We start from the raw sequence: 20,323 nt of genomic DNA on the forward strand, positions 1-20,323 counted from the left end.
AGACACCGCTACTGCGCGCATCCGGCCAATGCCGGAGCGAGTGCGACAAAAACACCTGTTCCTGTTTCGAACTCCCCGAGCTACATGTCCGAAAAACAATGAGGCTGCCTCACAACCGGTTGCAGGCAGCTGCCTTCGCCTTCGCCGTCGCCGTCGCCGTCGCTGCTGCTGCCGCTGCAGGCTGGCACTGCTAGCTGCGCTCTTCTCGCACCCGGCCGCGCATCCGTCAGATACTTTTCGGGGTGAGTGCTTGCGGCGCCGAGGCCAGCGCAGCGCCCGCCGACCGACCGGTTTAGTCGTTCTTCAGTCTCCGCACAGTGAGCATCGTTCGCACGAACCGCGCCTCCAGACCACGTCCGCCGCTCGTTGCCGTTCCGTTCCGTGCCGCTCCAGGGCTCGTCGGTCGTCGTTACTGAAGCTACAGCTACAGGCCAGCCGTCGTCAGCCGACTGGTGGCCAGCCAAAGCCAGTAACATCCGCCGGATTGCCGTCGCCTTTTTGTGGATACGCAGACTTTCATCGCATCTCGCGTGTGCCCGGGAATCCTCAGATCCGATCGCCCCGATCACAGTGTTGCATCCATTTCTCCAGTGTATCCCAGGAACCATACTCAGATATCCTTTGAATAATTCCCCGAACAAGTGCCTTACAAAATATCCTTGCTCAATGCCCGTGACTTCTTGATCGGTCCTCCGCCTCCGGTCCTACGCCCCCATCTAGCCCAACCGAGCTAGCTAACCCACTACCCGGATAAATCTCGAGTGTGCTTCGCCGAGTGTCCTGTCAGCCAAATATATGGTAATGGCAGAGATTGGTGGCCATTTGGCTCACCAGCTACCGTTGCACAATCACAATCACAACCACAATCAAACTGGATTACAGCCATCGCTGGTGATGAACCATCACCTGGATTTGGATTGTCACGGACACGATGTGATAAGTGAGTACGGGCTTCTAGGAGGCTATTCTGGAAGGGGATACTATAGTATTATAGGGTTTTTGGGCTACAAAATTATTAAATCTGGCTTAAAAGTAGTATAGGATAGCTGTTTCCATGTATCTCTGGGAATAATCTGGTTTTTACTCTGTTTCATAGAGCTAAAATGGTTTCTAATGTGAGGAAGGTAATACCACTAAGAAGTAATACTATAAATCAGCCTGCTATTTGAGGGATCTTTGGGATAAAAAATTATTATACCTGGTTTGGAAATAAAATAGTACCAAAGACTGAATAGTTTGCTCTGTTTTCCATGAAACTTTAAAGCTAATAGGGTTTATAACTTTAGATACATAGGTAGAACCCGTAGGAAAACACTATAATTTACAATATCATTCTCTAATTATGCTGTACTGTTTAGGAATATTTGGGCTAAAAAACCATATCATCTGACTCGAAACTGGTATAGGACATAGGACGTAGTTTGTTTACTTAATTTCAAAATGGGTTCATAGTTCGGAACTATTAATAGTATTATACTATACTATTTGAGGGATACTGGACTAAAAATCCTATAAATCTGACTTAGAAATGTTTTTTACACTTTATACGCTGTTTCATAGAGCTTATAAGTCGGAATAGGTAGTACTACTACTACTATTTTAGGGATATTTTGACTTAAACTCATTGCATCTGGCTTGAAAATGATATAGGACATAGGAATGAGTTTTTTACTCCGTTTTATAGAGCTAATAGGGTTTATAATTCAGTAGTACTTAGTACCACTAGGAAAGAACTACAATTTACTATACAATCTCCTATTATAGTTTACCATTTCAGAAATATTTCAAATAAAAAACCATAGAATCTGGCTTGAAAATGATATAGGACAGATTTTTTACCATTTCATAGAGCTAATAGAGATCATAAACTATAATTTTGATCCAAAGCACCCAACCTCTTTACCATCCATTTGAAAGCCGAAAGTGACGAGCCATTCGCCGCTAATAAAGCTATTTAGAGCAGTTAATGACTTATTTACGGTTTGGTTGTAGTTCCAAAACAAAGTTGGGAATCAAAATTAAACTGCCATTAAGTGGGAACTGGAGGCACTGAACTGAAACTCTCCCGATTTGATAAGCATTAAAAGGGCCATAAAAAGCTTTAAATTATTAAAGCCTAGGTCTGTACTTGAAAAATATTAAACGAGAAGGCCGAAAGGTTGGGGAGTCGAAGACTCGAACTGCGGGTCAAGTTTATTTGTAATTGAGGCTGTGTTATTTTTAACAAAAATCGTTAAAAAGTTCAACTCTTTCTCGCCTTGAGATGCTTTTTAGCAGCGGATCTGTAGGAGTGGGCCAGCAATTAAATACGAAGTAAAATATTAGCCCGTAAATAATAATTATTTGCCCGAATGGACAATTTCTTCTCTTAATTGTTTGAGAAATTATCCGCGAGGACAAATGGCAAATGGTCTTGCGGGATGTAATGGCTCGGAGACAGCTCGCCGGGCTTCCCTTAAAGATCCGCCGATGGCAATAACACCTGAATTATAGCCGCATTTTATTTTAAACACACTTTACATATAATGCAAAAGCCAATTAACGGTTGAATGACATTTTAATGTTGGGCAATTAAGCGCCGCAGAGCCCCGGAGCCGCGGAGCAATTGCGAATAAAAAGTGAGAAGAACTTTATCAAAAATTCATCCCATGCGATATTGTGACTAATTCCGAGGCTAGTCTAGTCCGGTGCTGACCAAAAATGCATTTTATAAATTCATAAACCGAGAGTGTCATTAAAAAATGCGTCAGAAAAAGAGTCAGAAGGCCGTATATTTTATTTAAATTCTATTTCGAACGCCACATTCTGACAAATGCCTCGGCTCGGCCTGACAGTCCGACAGTCCTCCGACCGAACAAAAGCCGCAGAACACCAGAACACCTAACACAAACCGAAAAAACTGTCAAAAAAATGGCAAAAACACTAAAAATCATAATCATAAACGCCGGCAAAACAGTTCGGATGAAACTAAATTATGGATGAGGCGGGATAACGAGCATCACACATGCGGGATGCACTTGCCAGCCGATTGGGGGATGGGATGGGCCATTTAAATTGCATCGAAATGCTTTAATTGTGATTTAAATTCGAATTAGTTGTCGGCCGAGGCAGGCTCTCTAAATATTTAATGCGTGAAAATTTTAATTTGAAAACTTTTCGCACAGCAAGCCAGCCATCCATCCACCATCCACTATCCACTCTGGTTTTCCTTTTGGCCGACAAACTTCAAGTTTGAGTTTCTGTAGTTTCGGGCTGATATTTGAAATGAAAACAATTTTTGTAATTTTCTCCTCTGGCCACCTCCTCTGGCCACTCTCTTTGTTGGCTCACTCTCGAGTCCGGCCGAGAGTTTTGTTTGTTTGTAGATTTTTTGAGCGCTGTAAACATTTTAATGAGTTTTCCGTGTCACCAGCCGTGGAAGCAGCTCCGCCCCGGCCTCCCAGCCAGACCTGCCAGCCGCCAGCCCTCCCCGGGCAGTCAACATGTCGTTGCTAACTTCTCAAGTAGTCGTTAAATTAATTAAATATAGAAAAAAAGCCAAAGACGATCCTCAAATCACTTTAAATAAATTGAAGTTCTCCGCCAACATATTCGTTGCATATTTCAAGGCGCGGACTAGTTCCAGGCGGCCATAAAGTCGTACAACTTAATGCCAGAGACCATAAAAAATTGACAATTATTCGCGGACATAAAAATCAAACGATTTCTGTGTTTAATGGCCAGCCAATTAGCCAAAAATTTTAATAAAATCAGAGGGAAATCAATATGATACTGATGTTAAAATAATATTAATTCGAAAACCGAAACACAACTTTCCGAAAGTTAATTGTGAAAAATTGGCCAAGCAAATGTTCGAGCAATCGACAAAAAAGCTTAAATCATTTTTGGGACTATTTGTAAGTGTCAGCCGTCCTCCATATAAGGTCGGACCTGGTGAAGAGAATGGAACCGGGCTTTCAGATGGGGTAGAGGCAGGTTAGTTAGATGGGAGAGTGATACCGATTGATCTCCGATCCGTTGTTTGTTTTATAGGCAGAGTGCCGAGTCCGGAGCGTCAGTGAAAGGAAAAGAGCTTCGCTTCAGAGTGCCATATAATTAATTATACGGCCATTCTAAGCCGGTCTTCGGACTTTGTCTTACGGAATTCGTATTGTTTTTGGCTAGTTTTTAATAGTTTTGTATAACATGATGCCGGGTTTCACTCGGTTAGTGTTAAAATTGATTGAATGTCGGTCGGACATGCTACAGTTTAGGTTTTATGGCCCTGGCTTTGATTTAAATGCAGATTTGAAAGAGAAATTCCAGCCCGATGACTGGCACTGTTTTGCATTATTTTTTAAGTCATTTTTTCGGGTAACCTTCCGCTGCCAATGGCCACTCCCATTAGTGTTCTTGGCCTTATCTATATTTTACGATTTCCTATCCTGTCGTCGAGTCTCGACTCTCGCTGACATTTTTGCCTTCCCGTTTCCGGTGAGTCCCGGCATCGGCATCGACATCGACATCGGCATCCCGGCTGCCGTTCGAGCCACAAGGGGTGTGATAAAGTTATTTAGGCGCAATCCATAAATTCCCGACCCAAAACAGACCGTCCAGGCCAGACAGCCGCGTAAATCCCAAAGCTTATCTGATTTTGCACTTCGGTCCCCGGCACTAGATCAATATGTTATGTTTGGCCTGGGTTACCTGGGATCTCGGACCCAAGACAGCTGTGCGCCTGCGCCCTGTGTCGCCTCTGTCGCCTCTGGGAGATCTGGAGTCGTTTGAAGTGCATTTGTGTTCGGGCTCGGGGGTCTGGTCTAGAAGACAGTTGCCAGATATCCTTGGGCTGTGCTTTTTGGCATTAATTAACTGCTTACTGGCTCGAGAAATTAGGGAAGTATGTCTGGAATTTCCGCTTTGGGAAACAGCTATATTGGAGGTCCTATTACTCCAACTTTTGGGAGAGATTTCAAAGACTCGACCTTCTGAAGTACTCACATGAAAACGCTTAATGATCAAGTAGCGCTCTAACCTTATTAATGCAGTTCAAGATTTCCAGCCAACCTATTAAAGTGCAATTAATTTTTCGCTTCTGCCTCTGATTTTTTCCCCTGCCTCTTTTTAAAGTTCAGTCAAGGTGTCAGCAGGCTGTCAAGGTGAGAGGCGGCTACTGTTTGGTAAAAATATTAAATTTCAGCCGGGGAAATGGCCGAGAGAGCCCGAGGGAGGCCCCGGAGCAGAAAGCAGAAGCCAGAGACCAGAGACACGGTGCAGCCAAAAATTAGTTGGGAGGGCTAACCAAACAGAAAATAAAGGAGCAACTGCCATGCCACGCCTGCTTATCGCGTGTGACTCAAAAAGGGGCAAGGGGAGGAGGTTGAGGAGGTGCCCCGCCCCCAGGAAAGCGGGGAAGCTCGTGCCTCTCTCCAGGCGCTCATTAAGAGTGGTGAGCGTTTTGCATTTCCCGCTGGGATTTTCGGTGGGGCAAGTTAGTTTTCGGTGGCCGCGGAACACCCGCTGCGGCATATGACACCTGGCCATATACATATATAATGGGGGAGGGAGGCAGGTACGTCCATGTACTCCCTGGGTGTGCGATAGTGTGTGTGTGCGGCAGCTCAGGTGCAACCGACGGCGCGGATATATCCCCCGTGTGGCTTTTGGCGTGCTGCATGCAACGCGGTGGCCACTTTAATGGCGTCGTTTTTAAAGCTTTATTCTGGAGCCCACTCCCGACTGGTCTGGGTCTGGTCTATGACTGGGCCCTGGCTCTTTACGAGTGTCATTTTTATAACCCTTGTTTTAACGACTAATTAAGCATGAAAGACAATAAAGAACCTTACGCAAGCAGGCCCAAGCTGGAGAGGATGCCGATGCTGTCTAGAGGAACAGTAACTTTATGTGAGATCCATAAAGTCGGAAAGAATCTTTTCGGAAAAGACTTCAAATACTCGCCGCTGGCGTCACCCAGCCCAGACGCCACTCGAGTGGATTGCACAATCCAACAAGTTCATTTGGGAAAACCGAAACATGCAGATCAATTGGAGTCGCATTACACTTATAGGGGGTGGACCACTCCATCGAGCATCGACCACTCCGCGCAACGTCAAGTGGAGGGCTCAACAGGTTGGACCGCCCGCTGGAAGCCAGACTCTAGGACAGTGTCACCAAAACCCATTTCGAGTGTCGCGCCACGGGGCGACTCATTCAGATTTAGGGATATTTGGGTCGGGACTCAAGACTCGAGACTCGGGGCAGACACGTCGCCAGACGGTAGCCGCAGCAATTACCGTAAGTTACCTGACCATATTTTGACTCGGCCCGGTCGGGATGCGGCATGAGGCATGCGGATATGGAATATGGATAGGTGTGCAGCATAACTGAGCCATCGCATCTCGGGCGTTTCTACCTGCAGCTCATTATGTCAAATTGAAATGTTGCCACAGAAAGAGAGATTGGCCTTAGAGGGCGAGAAAGAGAGGGGCGGAAACAGGCCAAACAAGTTGCCGGCTCGGCCTTCCCGATTCAATGGCCAAAACAGTCCGCCGCTGGTCCGCCAAACGGGAAATCATAATCCCACCTCGAACTAGAGCAAGACCAGTGTCTTGCTGTCTCGGAGGCAGTTACAGGCTCTGAACTAATTAATTTAGCTCCGAACGGAGAACGGAGGGTATTCCGCCATTCCGCCGTCGGTGTTAACAAAATGTAGCTCATTATGCCAAATTGAATCGTTGGCTCGACCGCCGACCGCCGACTGCCGACTGCAGACAAAACGCCACTCGAAACCCACCGAACGGGTACCAGGAGGCCTTCGCACACCTCCCAGTGACATATTTCCGCTTTCTGGATTATGGATTTCCTCCAACTGGCAAGGGAGTTGGCGGCGAGCGTTTTGTCGCCGCCTAAAAGTGGGTAGAGCCGAGCAATACGTCTTCCCTGCTCCGTCCAGACGACCACACAGATTAGCGAAAATGAATCATGCGGCTATGGTGGCGGCGGCGGCGGCGGGGAGCAACTCGATCCGCAACTAGTTCCTCCAGAAGAAAGGAGAGCAGCGCGAAGACGGGGCTCCATAAAGCAGGCCTACTTAAAATGCCATAAAACCGAGCAATTTATTGGAACGCGGCCAGGCCGAAGGAATCGGAATTGGAATCGGAATCCTCAATCCTCCGACCGACCTGCAATCGCGTTGATTGCACTCCCAGTCGATCTCGGCTCTCCGGAGTCCGGATCTCTGGTATCTCAACATGCCGCTGCGGTGCAAGGCTCTTTTGAAATTCAAATTTTATGAAGCTCATTAAATATAAATTTGTCGTTCGAGACTCTCCAACTGGACCGGAGACTGTGGCGGAGACGGAGACGGAGGCCGAGAAACCGAAGAACGTAGATGCCAAGACACAGAGCTCTGTGTGTGTTTGTGTGGATACGACACCCAAATAAAATAATATAAATTAATTAACAAAACGAAGCCGAAATGAAGTTAAAAATTTGCATGAACACAACCCTGAAGCCTTTGGCGGTCTCCAGTCTCCAGCCTCCTCCTCTCATCTTCTCTCTGATGATCTTTCTTTGTTGACTTGCGTGTGCGTAATCACCAGGTTTTAAATACCAGGTTCCATGGGGACCGGGGGCCCAGGACCCGGCCAGGGCTGGGAGGGGCGCTGCAGGAGGAGCACTTTGGAATCCGGGCGGAGCGTTAAACGACCAACTCGATCTCCGCGAGCCATAAAGCAGGCGGCTTCTTTTTATACGGTCTCGGGTTTTATAACGGAGTCGCTGCATCTGCCCAGAGGTGTATGCAGTATAGGGGGCGACACTGACACACCTTGAAGGTGGACTGGGAAAGGGGATAATCCGCCAGAGAGGTGCTATTCATAACTCCTCTGTGTCATCTTCTATAGGAAATAGATCCACAAACACCATTCCCAACAGAGAACAAGAACCTTCGACAAGAACTACATCCAACTACAATGTTCAAGTGCAAAGGGGCACGCATGCGCAGTGTCCAGAGGACCGAGATTCCGGTTTGGAGAATGGTCTGGAGTGCCCGGACCAGGAGGTGCTGGACGTGGGGGTCCAGACAAGACCTCTCGTCTTGTCGTGTTCGCGCAATATTTGCGACAAATAAAGCATAAAAACTGTTAAAGTTCACACGCACCAGGTCAAATATTTGCAGAGGGGCAGTGGCAGTGGGAGAGGAGCGAAACAAAAGGTCGGGCTGCGGGGCGGGCAGTGCAAAAATGTGGTCGAATCGCACACATTCTAATTAGCCAAGAGCTGAGAGCAATTTATGATAAACCGCGAGGCGGTAAGAAATTGGACAAATTAAAATGGCAGTTTATGGAAATCCGAAAACAGAAATCACAAAATATGCAAATCCAATTGGGAAGATATCCGAACCATGTGGAAAAAATGCTGAAACGCAGCTGCGAATTGGAAAGAGATCTAAAATGGTCACTGGCAATTGAAAAATTTGTTACAACAAACCAGTTTGGACCGAAAAAGGCTAAACTGCAGTGGGACATGTACTCTGAGTAGTCTCCGAGTTGGCTGCTTTCCGAGTTGATTTTTTTGTACGCAGCTCTCGGCTCCTTTTAATTGCAGTCGAATCAAAGTCGGATCGGATTTTTGGGAGATTTTTCGTTCATTACTGACATTAATTTGACAGTTTGGAGTGACGGTTGGACTCTCTTGGCGGGGCTTTCCCTTTGGCCGAGGTGCGGTGGACTTTTATTTCGATTTCTTATTCTCGACCCGACTCTCGGTCCGAACCCGAGCTCGGGAGGGGCGCCTTGTGTTAAAACACCATAAATAAATGTCGCCCCCTTATCGCTGGCCGGGATCCTGCGTCGGCGTTCCCATTGCAAGACAAATGCGTTGTCAACGCAACCTGCCTAATAACCCATCATGATCATCACTTAACTGAGGCCCAGAAGAACAGCCTCAGACCGGGCTCAGTCTTGGCCGAGAGTCTGGGATTCTTCTGGCTGCATTCGGGCCTCGAATAAAAAAAGACACTATCGGTTCTTGTCATCTGTCGGCGACATGCAGCAGCCGAGGGGCAAGGAGAAGGGTAACCCAGAGGAACTACAGACGGAGAAATTTCTTTATGACATTAGATACTTAGAGGCTTGATTTCAAAGTTTATTATTCATATTTTAAACATTTATTATTACAATTATTCACAATTTAATGGCTAAACTAGCATCTATAGCAGTTACTTTTCATAAACTTGCCTAGTTTTTCTTCAAGTGTAGAGAAGTAAGAACCATACCTTGTCCCGACACTGGCACATCGGCATTTTGTTTTCTGCCGCCGACACACCAAAAAGGTCATTTCCGTTCCTCAACCGGTGCCTGCTTGCAACATGCAACAGCACACAGCAGCAACAGCAACAGCAACAGCAACAGCAACACAACATCGCCGTCCCTCTCTTTTCGGCCGGACTCTGGCCGGACTCTGGTGTGGATGTGGCATAAATTGTTGCAGGCCCATGTCCATTTTGAGTCAGGCACTCTTTGATGTCGCGCCTCCAGCAGCCACGGCCAGCAGCTAGCAGAGAGGCAATCGATGGCATCTCCCCTTGTCGGGTATTCAAATTTGGCTTCAATAAAACGACAACCAACAACACCACCACCACCACCAGTAACAGAGGCAACAACTGCGACGGCCAATTCGAAAATCAAACACTTCAAAGTGATTGCCTGGCGGCGGCTTCTTTTGTGTGTTGTGTGTCTTCTGGGCCCTCATTGTTGGTTTTTGAACGTATTTGAGGAGAAGAGTCAGTTTGCATTGATCAGTTATTGGCTCTGCCTGCAGAGTTACACCAATAAGCTTCAGATTGGATGGAGGTGGCATCGTGACACGACATTGGATCTCAAAACATTGGATCTTAAGCTCTGTTGAGTCGTAAGATACTTGTCCTTGAACTTAATCTTCAACACCCGTCTGAGCCAAACAATTCTTGCTAGTAACTTCATCTATTATCTGCAATCTATCACCCAAATACCATCCGTACATTATACCACAGCGCCCTCCCTGCAAGATCTATATCTCCTCTAATACTCCTCCTCCTATAATTAACCTCTAATTAAGTCAGTAGCATTACCAAAAAGACCATAAAATAGCTTGCAACTTCAGCTATCATCTGTAATACATCTCGAAAAAAAAACAGCCGTACATTATGCGGCAGCTCGATCTGTAACTCTTCTAATTAATTGGCTAATAAACTTGCCAAAAAGACGATAAAACAGCCCATTCAGTCATTAATAAGTCCGTCTATTGCCAAAGAAACGGCCAAATCCGATGCATTTAATTAAGCCAACTCCAATCGGGGACAGAGGAGCTCCAAGGCAGAGAGTCAGTTGCAACCGCAGGGTCGGAGGTATCCAGTCTCGAGGACAAACAAATCATAGACCGCAGAACTTCCTTTGAAGTCGAAATCAGCTCCAACCCACACACCGAAGAGACAATGGCCAGACCGACAAAACATGGCCTAATCAGTGGCCAGAGGCCGCTCCCTCCTCCGCTCCTCCGCTCCTGGCCAGCTCCCGCCTTCGTATCTACAAAATTGATGAGTCTGTCAAAATGTGAATTCGAATTGTCCGGTCGAGAGGATAACCAAAAAAAGGGAAAAACGGGAAAAGAAAGAGCGACAAGCCAGGGGCACGTGTTCCCCGAAGCTTCGTCCTCGCCGCCTGTCATCATTAATTTTTTAAATCGTTCCACAGGTAAGCTGGGCAAGCTCGGCTCCTGCCTCCAGGAGACAGGTCACGTGCTATCGCCTCCCAACTACATAGCTCTAGAAGTCGAAATCTCGTCTCTCAGTGCACGATAGTTGGATTTATGAGCATGTGAAATTCCTAGCCGGGCCCGAAAAGAAGCGACACTTGCTACCCCACCGAGGAGCAGTATCCACTCAGTGGCTGCGCTTTGTACTTCTTCGCCAACAAATATGCCATAAATCAAAGGGTGCCCTCGGCCCTCCGCTCTCCGTCCTCTGCCCAGAGCCCCTCCCCTCCGGGACAAACAGTAGTTGCTTTTGAAATCGCGCCCATATCCGCCGAAGCTTCCATAATTTCTTTCGCCTCTCCGCCAGTGGAGAGTGCAGAGTCGAGAGTCGAAACGTATCTTATCGATGCTTTGCATTTTGCATGTTGCCCCTTGTCGAGCAACAGCCACAAGCCGGCGGCGGAGGAGGAGGAGGGCAGGATGCTGGGCAGCCATTGCATCCGACTCCGTGTATCCGTGTGTGTGTCGGAGTATCTGTATCTGTGGAGTAGCCAGGCTGATTTGACTGCAAGTTTACGTGTTGGCCCCCGTCTCGGGTCGCCCCTGCGGGCCTTTGAAAGATTGCCGACCCCGATAAGGGGGCTCTGATTGAAAGAGGAGCACTTTGGAGGCCGGGAAAGAGATGGCTAGCAAGGGCCCTCCGGTGGGCGTTGCTTGGCACATATACTGTGATATGTTCATTGCCGGGCTATCGCTGGACAGGAGCGGAGCTGGTAGAATAGAATCAGGCCAGAATTAGAGTCGGGACGTCTATCTGTCCATCAGAAACACGAGCTGGTGACCAGATAAGCTCTCCTTAAAGTCATGCTTAAAGTAAAGTATGCTCAAGTATCATAACCATTACATCATAGCTTTAAACCCGCAGATGAAAGGTTGCGGAGGTCAAGAGCAGTGGCCACTCACAAGGCGTGGCTTTAAAACGTGTATCTATGGGAGACTGAGCTAAGCTTTTTTTTAGAAAATCAAAGCCTGTTTAATGGGGAATATGTGGCATTTTGCTTCAATAGAACTCGGGGAAAAAAAGTCTGAAAGAAACTGAAGCCAAGTGACAGGCGAGAATGGAAAACACGCAGCCTGGGAAGCGTTTTCCACGGGAAAAGTGAAAAAGCCGCAGTAGCCGCATATGCCACAGCCCCTCCAGAACCCTTCTCCACCATCCAACAAGCAAAACCGCCGACACAGTCGAAAAATTCATAGACGACAACACGAGACAAAATTGCATTTCGGGCCAATGTGGGCCGCAGAAAAAAGAGCCCAGAACACACAGGGAAACAAAAAATAACGACGCGTCAACCCCAGAGGAGGCAAGTGGGTGGAGTGGGTGGCGCTGGGGGGGGAGCGATGGGGAGGCAACAAAATGGCAACATAACATGCAAAAGATACGCCACAAAAGCGGAAAACCCCCGAAACGAAAACGCAACACACAGGCGCAGGAGCAGGACCAGGATGAGGAGCAGGGGCAGGACTAAGAGCCGGGGCAGGAGCCGGAGCTGTGCTTAAATTCCCATTACAGCCATAATGGCTGCGGCAGTGTGTGTGCGTGTGCGTATCTGTGAGTCTGTTTCTGTTTGTGTGGGTGACTTGGCGGCTGGGTGGCGAAAGAAAAATGAAAACGAACTGCGCAGGATCGTTAAGGCAACAAAAGCAACTCCAATCGCTGTCTGTTTGTGGGAGACAGGAGTCAGGAGCACATAGATCCGAGAAACCATTCCATCCACCCGGAATAAGCGTCAGAAATTCATCAAATCCCAAGAAATGGGCGAAAAATTAAAGAAAGGCGAGCCACAATCCGCCAAAATGGAGGTCCCCAGCACACACCCAGCCAGCCAGCCAGCCATGCCACATATGGCCATATAGGGTGGCACTATATACCAGCCTTTTAGAGAGAAAAAAAAACATAAATACAAAGGCCGCACATGCCCCCGAGCCAAGGCTGAGCAAAATGGCAAAAAGAAGGCACAACAGCCGCAGCAATTGGAGGCTGAAACATGGAAGTAAATGCCGGCTGTCCGTCCGTTTGTCAATCCTCCACTCCACTCCACTCCGCCCAGCTGTCACTCCGTCCGAGTCCCAAGCACTTTCGACGTAAAGAGCAACAAATACAGATACAGTAAGCCAAGTGCGCGAAAGCTTTTCTCTCGACTCTCTTTTGAAACGACTGTCAGATACCCTACTCTGTTTTGAGAAGAAAGATTATGGTTTTAGGCTCGTTGGATATTTTTAAAGCGCCATCTAGGGAGATGAATCTTTAAGGAATCAATGTATTTCACTCTTAAGAGAGGAAAAAGTAACTAAAATTATCATTTCATAGTAGTTTAAGGTATAATTCCTACAAGTTCTAGGTAGTATAGGGCATGATTACAAGGAAAGATTATGGTTTTAGGATCATAACATATTTTTAAAGCGCCATCTGGGGAGATGAATCTTTCAGATAGCAAAGTATTTCATTCTTAAGAGAGGAAAAAGTAACTAAAATAAATCCACAAGTACTAGGTAGTATAGGGCATCCCACAACCCATGTACCCCACTTTCAGGGCAACCCACAAGAACGGAAAAAACGCAAACCGAAAAATCGGCAAAAAAAAATATATATAAAAATGAGGAAAAGAATACACAGAGGGAAGAACGACAACAACAATGGTATCTCGGACAACGGCAGCAGCAACTTGTCTGCTCCGCCTTTATAAATAATTCATGTGTAGCTACAGGGAGTGCGAAAGATACGCAAGATACATACACACCCCGAGTCCCTGCCCACTGCCCCGGACCCGGCCCCGGCCCCGGCCCCAACTCCCCCTACCAGCTCAGCCGCCCTCTTCCTGCCCCCAAAACCACTCCCCAAAAAAACCCACACACCGAACCAGCATCCAGATACGCGGCCACGTTTAAAGATACAAAGATACAAGGCAACAGATACAGATTTTATCCGAGTATGGGTGTATCTGTGAGAGTGTCAGTGTGGGGGTGGGGGCCGGGGGCTGGGGCAACGAAACATTTAAAACGTGCTAAACGCGCGTCAAACTTTTTCTTAATTTTTCAACAGCATCAGCAGGAGCATCAGGAGCGGCAGGAGCGGCAGGACCATCAGGACCAAGAGCAGGAAAAAAGTTTCTCCCCTGCGCCCTGCCAAGGATTACAGCACATATTTACCGATGGGCTGGGCGGGTGTGTCCTGTACATAATGTGGCAATGATTGCATTGATTTTTCCCTCCATTCCTGCGCTCCTTGGCGGCCAAAGCTTGCCTCGGATGGGGGGCAGGAGCGCTCCAACTTAAATACTTGAAAATACTGCTCTCTCCTTGGCGCTTGGCGCTTGGCCGGGCCAGGATTTATGAATTTTTCAAATGTTTTTTCTCCCTCGAAAAAGAAGAGCTCGCAAAGACCCAGCCCGAAAAGGGAAAAACTTTTTGGCAGAAAAACTTTTGCCATTCCAGTCCAAGGAGCCGGAGAACGCCGCTTGGCGTTGGTAAACTCGGTGGGGGGGGGATCTCGGATTATTTGATAACAGTTTGTTAATTAGCGCCGTCTCTGGCATCTCACTTTCTATTTGTTTACGTTCCAAAGGCATAATTGGCGAAATTAATTCAAGTTTTTGCCAAATCGGAACAAAAACAAACTGCAGAGCCAGTTGGAAACTGTAGCCCAGAAGTCACAGTCAGGGGGGGAGTGCTCTTTACCCAATAGTTGCAACTACAATTTAATTATACAGTTTAATTTAACAGTGTTTTTAACACAATACCCTCTGCTCTTCCAGAAAAACAACGACTCTCGCACTGCGTGGGCTGCGGTGGCCAGATCCACGACCAGTACATCCTGCGCGTGGCCCCCGATCTCGAGTGGCATGCCGCGTGCCTGAAGTGCCAGGAGTGCAGGCAGTTCCTGGACGAGAGCTGTACGTGTTTCGTCCGCGACGGGAAGACCTACTGCAAGCGTGATTATGTTAGGTGAGTACCAGGAGGGCGCCCTACCAGGAGGTTACATAATTCTAACTCGACCGAACCCTATTTGAGGTATATTTGCTCAGACCTGTCATGCGCCCGGGCCTTCCATTCCGCTCCCAACTGTAGCGTCCGGCAGCGTTTCCATTCTTTTGATTCTGATTCCGATTCCGATTCTGTTGGCCGACTCTGTTAGCCGGCCTTGTTAGCCCAGCCAATTAGCCCTCTGCCGCCAAACGCCAAGCGCAGAGCCGGCTGGGCAGCAAGTTCTAATCAACAGCTGGTCCGGGCCGGCGGCCTGGTCTTCTGGGAGACCAGAGTTTCATCATCGCTAAATGTATGACGTGCAATAAAAGCCGTGTTTGGGCTGTTTTTTGTTTTGCCATCATAAAGCCTGGTGGCTGCTGGCCGGCAAACGGCGACCGACGACCGACGACCAAAGTCGCAACTATTTGCCATGCAAATCTTTGAATAATTGATTAACACGTGCAAAGCTATAAATTAACACTTTACCCCCTTAACACACACTCCCCGGGATGCTGCGATGATTGATGAATATGCGGCTCAGTCATCGGCGGCGGGCTGACAAAAGAATTTTATTTTATGGCCATAAACGAGCTCCCACCCCTCGGAACTGTTTACAATCGGTAATCATGGGACCTCTCAGGGTTTTCGGGGCATGTAGATGGGTATTATAGACTCGGAACTAAATATATTTTTCAGAAAGTTTAAAAAGATCAATGAATATAGTAGTGTTTCCTAATAAATGACAAAAAAAGCAGGATAATTATAAGAATAATAAATTCTACAGTAAATATGACATGCATGTGTATTTAATATGTAAATAAAATGTAAAATGTATGTATGCATGACGCCCCAGCTGTTTTCCAGCACGGATTTTCAAAAAGTAAACAACCTTTTATGTAAACAAGGAATTCATTGCTATTTATCACGATCTTATTGCAAATAAGATAATAACTTCTACAAAATATAATTACTTTAAAATACTATCTATTTATTAAAAACCCCTTATTAAAAAGCATAATAATTAATCAATATTATTTTACAGATTATTTGGTACAAAATGTGATAAATGCGGCAACTCCTTCAGCAAAAACGATTTTGTGATGCGGGCCAAAACGAAAATCTTTCACATCGAGTGCTTTCGCTGCTCGGCATGTGCGCGTCAACTGCTGCCAGGTGAGTGTTTATTACCGGCTGCTCCGCCTTCCCGCTTAGCCCCCCGCCCAGTCCAAGTGTCCCCAGAATTACTAAACAAATAACCGATGTTTACCTGGAATTTTAGGTGATGAATTCGCGTTACGCGATGCCGGGGCTTTGTACTGCAAGGAGGATCATGATGTGCTGGAGAAATCGTCGCAGAGCAGCCTAACCTCGTCTTCGGTGGAGAGCAACAACAACATTAGCAGTAGTAACAACAACAACACCAACCTTAGCAATAACAACCATTCCAGCGAGCTGGGTTCAATGTCAGGTGAGTGCCGATTTGGGGCTCTTGAATTCACGCATCGAGGGTGCTTCAGCCGATGGAGTTTACTGTAGCACTTGGGGATGGCTTCCTTGGGGAGCAAATGACAGGGCAGGGGCTCCAGTTTGTTTATCTTCTAGAAGTCAACCCTTCGTTGGGGATGACCCTTTTGTGCGGAGGAGAGTCTTCGATTGTTTGGTTTCTGAGTTGACAGTGAAACCAAATATTTTGTCTCTATTGTTCATCAATATAATTATGGCAGAGAGTAACTTAATATTTGTATTTGCAGTTCAAGAAGTCGCTCTTTGTCATCGAAGCTTGCTGATTGTATTTATTTATGCCGACATGGCAACTTAATTTCCAAATGAACACTAGTTCGACCTCCACTCACTGGCTATTGTCCCACATTCGGCGGTTCTTTCGATGTACTTTTCGCTCCGAATGCCACAGGAGAAAAGTCAACCTGGCCTGGTAGGAGCATTCATTCTCCATCGGGCAGATTGGCAATCCTAATTAGCCCAAATTGGTCTGGTCTGGTCGGGTTCTGTGAATGGAAACCGGGACCCAGTGCGGGCAAATAGTTCGGCATCGCACAAAAGCTCTGCGCCCGTGTTTTGTTCTTGGAAAAACAGCGTTACATCCTTGTAAGCGATAGAGGAGTGTCAATAGGAATCGGCAAACGTCAAACAATGTTCGACAATTGTCAACCATATCGTCAACATAATCTCATTGTTTAACCAGAACGGGGAAGAGTGAAAAATAAAAAATACAAAATGGAAAAGGCCAACCTTATCAACATGGGGCGGCGATGTCAAACGCTGGATGCCAAACGTGTGTGGCAGTTCCCCCTTTTCCCCTTTCCCCCGTCCCCTGTTGAAGCCTGCACCTCGGGAAAGGATTCCGTTCCTCCTCCGAGAAACAAAAACAAAAAAATATAGCTGCCAGGGCAAACATAAAGTCCACAGTGCACCGAAGCGTTCAAGCGGGCAAACATTGACAAGCAACTTCTTGGGAATTGGATTTTTGTTTGACGACTGGCTTCGATCGAGGTATCGTTGGATCGGCGGATCTGACGGGTCGTATGATCAATCAGTCTGTCGGATGGCACGCCATTCATAGTTCCACTTGCCGGATTGTTTGTTTGTGCTCAACTCGAAAACGGCGTGCAGTCTGGTCAAGTGTTTGCGAAATCGCAGGCGGTCCTCCCTCTTTGAAGTCTTTGGCACTGGGAGAAAAAAGGTCTATTCCAATTGGCCAGCATGCCGAGGAAAACAGACTTTAGTTGCCAATTTGGGCGGGCATCCATAAGTGCCGAGGTAAATTCCTTCAAAGTAGACACGCCGCCTCCCGATAGACATCGCCGATCGATCTGCGCGATCCAAGAACTAGATAACGACGTGTTTCGGGGGTTGTGAAACACGACTTAATTACGAGAGGTTTCGGATGCCAGTCTTGGGGAAGCGCGTGCGCCGTGGGCTCTTTGATCTATCAGTGCCGAATTGTCCGCATTTGGCGATATTTGGGTGCAATTGTTGTCAAAAAATGAAAGCAGAAAACCGAAAGCAAGAGAGCAATCTGTAGGCGGGCACTTCAAAGCGCCTCTTCCCGGGCGAAAAATCAGAAAATGGCAAACCGAACTGATCTAGTATCTTCTTGTCTTCCGCCATGCAGATTCTGGAAGCGAGTCGGGCTCACACAAAAGTATTAGGGAGAAGCGGCCCTCGGGGCCCTCGGATGGCAAGCCCACAAGAGTTCGGACCGTGCTCAACGAGAAACAGCTGCATACGCTCAGGTGAGATCACTTCATGGTCATGTAACTTAGATGAAATACTAAAGGAACTGTTCCTTCCAGAACCTGCTACAACGCTAATCCGCGACCTGACGCCCTCATGAAGGAGCAGCTGGTGGAGATGACGGGCCTGTCACCCCGAGTCATCCGCGTCTGGTTCCAGAACAAGCGCTGCAAGGACAAGAAGAAGACCATCCAGATGAAGCTGCAGATGCAGCAGGAGAAGGTAACAATGGCGACTCTCAGCCAGTCACTGATTGGCCAATAACTAATGCCCCGTTTTCGCAGGAGGGTCGCAAGCTGGGCTACGGCGCCATGCAGGGCATCCCCATGATCGCCAGCTCCCCGGTCCGGCACGACTCGCCCCTGAACCTGCAGGGTCTGGACGTGCAGACATATCAACCGCCGTGGAAAGCCTTAAGCGACTTCGCCCTGCACGCCGATCTTGACAGCAACGGGGCGATCAACACGCACACGCCCGCATTTCAGCAACTGGTCAATCAGGTGAGGATTCCGAAATACCCCCTTGGCACTGGGGAACCAGCTTCGCACTTAACTTGTTCTAAACTTTATAGACTTGTCCTTTCTAAGGCGAAAATATAACTGACACTGGTTTGTTGTTTCATTCGCAGATGCACGGATACGACCTGAACGGAATGCCCGTGCTCCCGCCACACCCGCAATCGCACTCGGCCCAGGGCCCGCCCCACCAGCACCCCCCGCCTCCCGGCGGACCGCACAATCACCAGAACTCGAACCAGCAGCCAGGAGGGCAGCCGGGGCAGGGTAGCAGCCTGGACTCTGGGATCACGTCGCACTCGCACCTCAGCAACCACCCGGATAGCACCGACTCGTACGTCACGTACCTGGAGAGCGATGACAGTATGCAGGGCAGTCCGTAGACAATCGAACCGAATCTAATCCAGCTTCTTTTGTTGCTCCCAGAATCCAAACTGGCGCTGACCCCATCATCATTGTCCTCATCAGCCTCGGCGGCCACATCGATCTCCTCCCCGCCGTCGGGTGGTGGAGGCGGCGGAGCTGTGGGTGGTGCTGGTTTTGTGGGCTTGGGGGTGGGAGTGGGAGTCGGAGTAGGAATGCTACCGACCAATCAGTCGGCCACCGAGCAGCTTATGCAAATGCTCCAAAAAGTGACTGGCTCCACGTCCCCGGCCTCACATGCAGTGATTTAGAATTGCAGAGAGTTCGGTCCAACTCCCCAGCTGCTAGTCCTTTTTTAAATATTTTAAAATATTTTGTACATTAAAGTAACTTCTGCCACCTATCCGATGAGCTGTGTCTCACAAAGGATTCTCACTACTAACCTTTTTTAAACACTTTTTTTAAGATTATTAAGTCGAGCTGGGAGTGTTGGACTGTCTCTGGGGTTTGTGCAATTTTTTGCCCTGTTTTTGTATTCTACTCTCACCCAACTTACTTGTATTATGTGTATTTAATTTAATTCTGTTTGATTCGGTGCCAAAAATAGTCTGTAAGCCGTTGGCTTCGTGGAGGCAATATTGCTCTGGCTCTCCGGCTCAGTTGAACTTCAGTTTGTTATGTAAAGTACACTTTTGTTGTTGCGTTTTTGAAACTCGATTTAGAATTCGAAACTCGATTTAGAAACAAATGCTCACTCACTTGAAAAGTTCTAACAATAATTTTTGCCACGAAACAAAAGTTATGATAACGTTACTTCGCATCAAGTAGGGAACTTCACTAAAAGTAAAATTGTAAATAAAAATCCACAACATTCAACGGTGTGTATTAGTGGGCAGTGGAGCCTAGGAAGTAGGATCGTCCTGACCACGCACTGGGCCATCCTGGCCGGTCGAATGACAGCAACAAAAGCATATACGTTTAAGTTCGTAACTCCTATGGCAAAAACAAAAATTATAAATGGATAATTGCGAAAAGGGAACCTTGTATAAGTAAGACGAGACTCTGTAACTAAATTTAGACTTATTTGATAGTTTTAAAATTTTCCGAAATGCATTATAATGGGGAAGGTATGATTCCGAGGGCGGTAGGCGGAAGGGGCGGGAACGTAAAAGGTACCAAGGATGTTTATAAATTGTTTCGTAAAACAACTAATGTATTTTCAATAATATTTAACTAATATTAATAATAAACATTAAATAAGTAATTTTAGTAACTATAGAAAATGTTTAAATGAAATTAAAAACGAAAATAAAAACACAAAAAACAGTGAGAAAATAATATTAAAAGAGATGGTTTTATTGCGTGTGCTATGAGGTATATACTGCGTGTGCTATGAGGTATATATAAGGGCAAAGCTAAAGCCGGATATGCATGTCGTATCCATGACACTG

General features: G+C 47.1%; 1 protein-coding gene and 1 long non-coding RNA gene across 3 annotated transcripts; one reads left to right on the forward strand and one right to left on the reverse strand.

Moving 5' to 3' along the window:
- The first annotated feature begins 237 nt into the window (after positions 1–237).
- LOC6497684 (insulin gene enhancer protein isl-1) lies at positions 238–19,748 on the forward strand. Of its 2 annotated transcripts, XM_001961540.4 has the most exons (9): positions 238–940; positions 14,529–14,718; positions 15,782–15,912; positions 16,019–16,207; positions 17,873–17,993; positions 18,054–18,216; positions 18,279–18,494; positions 18,623–18,872; positions 18,936–19,748. In XM_001961540.4, the coding sequence occupies exons 1-9, from the start codon at positions 796–798 to the stop codon at positions 19,181–19,183; spliced, it is 1,653 nt and encodes a 550-aa protein (XP_001961576.1). In that variant the 5' UTR covers positions 238–795; the 3' UTR covers positions 19,184–19,748. The 2 variants fall into 2 exon arrangements, with proteins under 2 accessions (XP_001961576.1, XP_044572008.1); XM_044716073.1 differs by lacking the exons at positions 238–940; positions 14,529–14,718; positions 15,782–15,912; positions 16,019–16,207 and adding an exon at positions 16,708–17,517.
- Positions 14,471–15,670, reverse strand: LOC123257340. Its single transcript, XR_006507387.1, has 2 exons — positions 15,226–15,670; positions 14,471–15,160 (listed from the first exon to the last, which is right to left on the reverse strand). It is a non-coding gene; the product is annotated as an uncharacterized LOC123257340 (long non-coding RNA).
- Positions 19,749–20,323: the final 575 nt, after the last annotated feature.

The sequence above is a fragment of the Drosophila ananassae genome, chromosome 3R, assembly GCF_017639315.1.
Source record: "Drosophila ananassae strain 14024-0371.13 chromosome 3R, ASM1763931v2, whole genome shotgun sequence".
Lineage (NCBI taxonomy): Eukaryota > Metazoa > Arthropoda > Insecta > Diptera > Drosophilidae > Drosophila > Drosophila ananassae.

Excerpts from the sequence above, each read along its gene's own strand:
- LOC6497684 (XM_001961540.4), top strand. The coding sequence starts at position 796 with ATGGTAATGGCAGAGATTGGTGGCCATTTGGCTCACCAGCTACCGTTG. Across the intron at positions 18,217-18,278 it reads TGCAGATGCAGCAGGAGAAG|GAGGGTCGCAAGCTGGGCTA; the intron begins GTAACAATGGCG and ends CCGTTTTCGCAG. Across the intron at positions 18,495-18,622 it reads TTCAGCAACTGGTCAATCAG|ATGCACGGATACGACCTGAA; the intron begins GTGAGGATTCCG and ends TTTCATTCGCAG.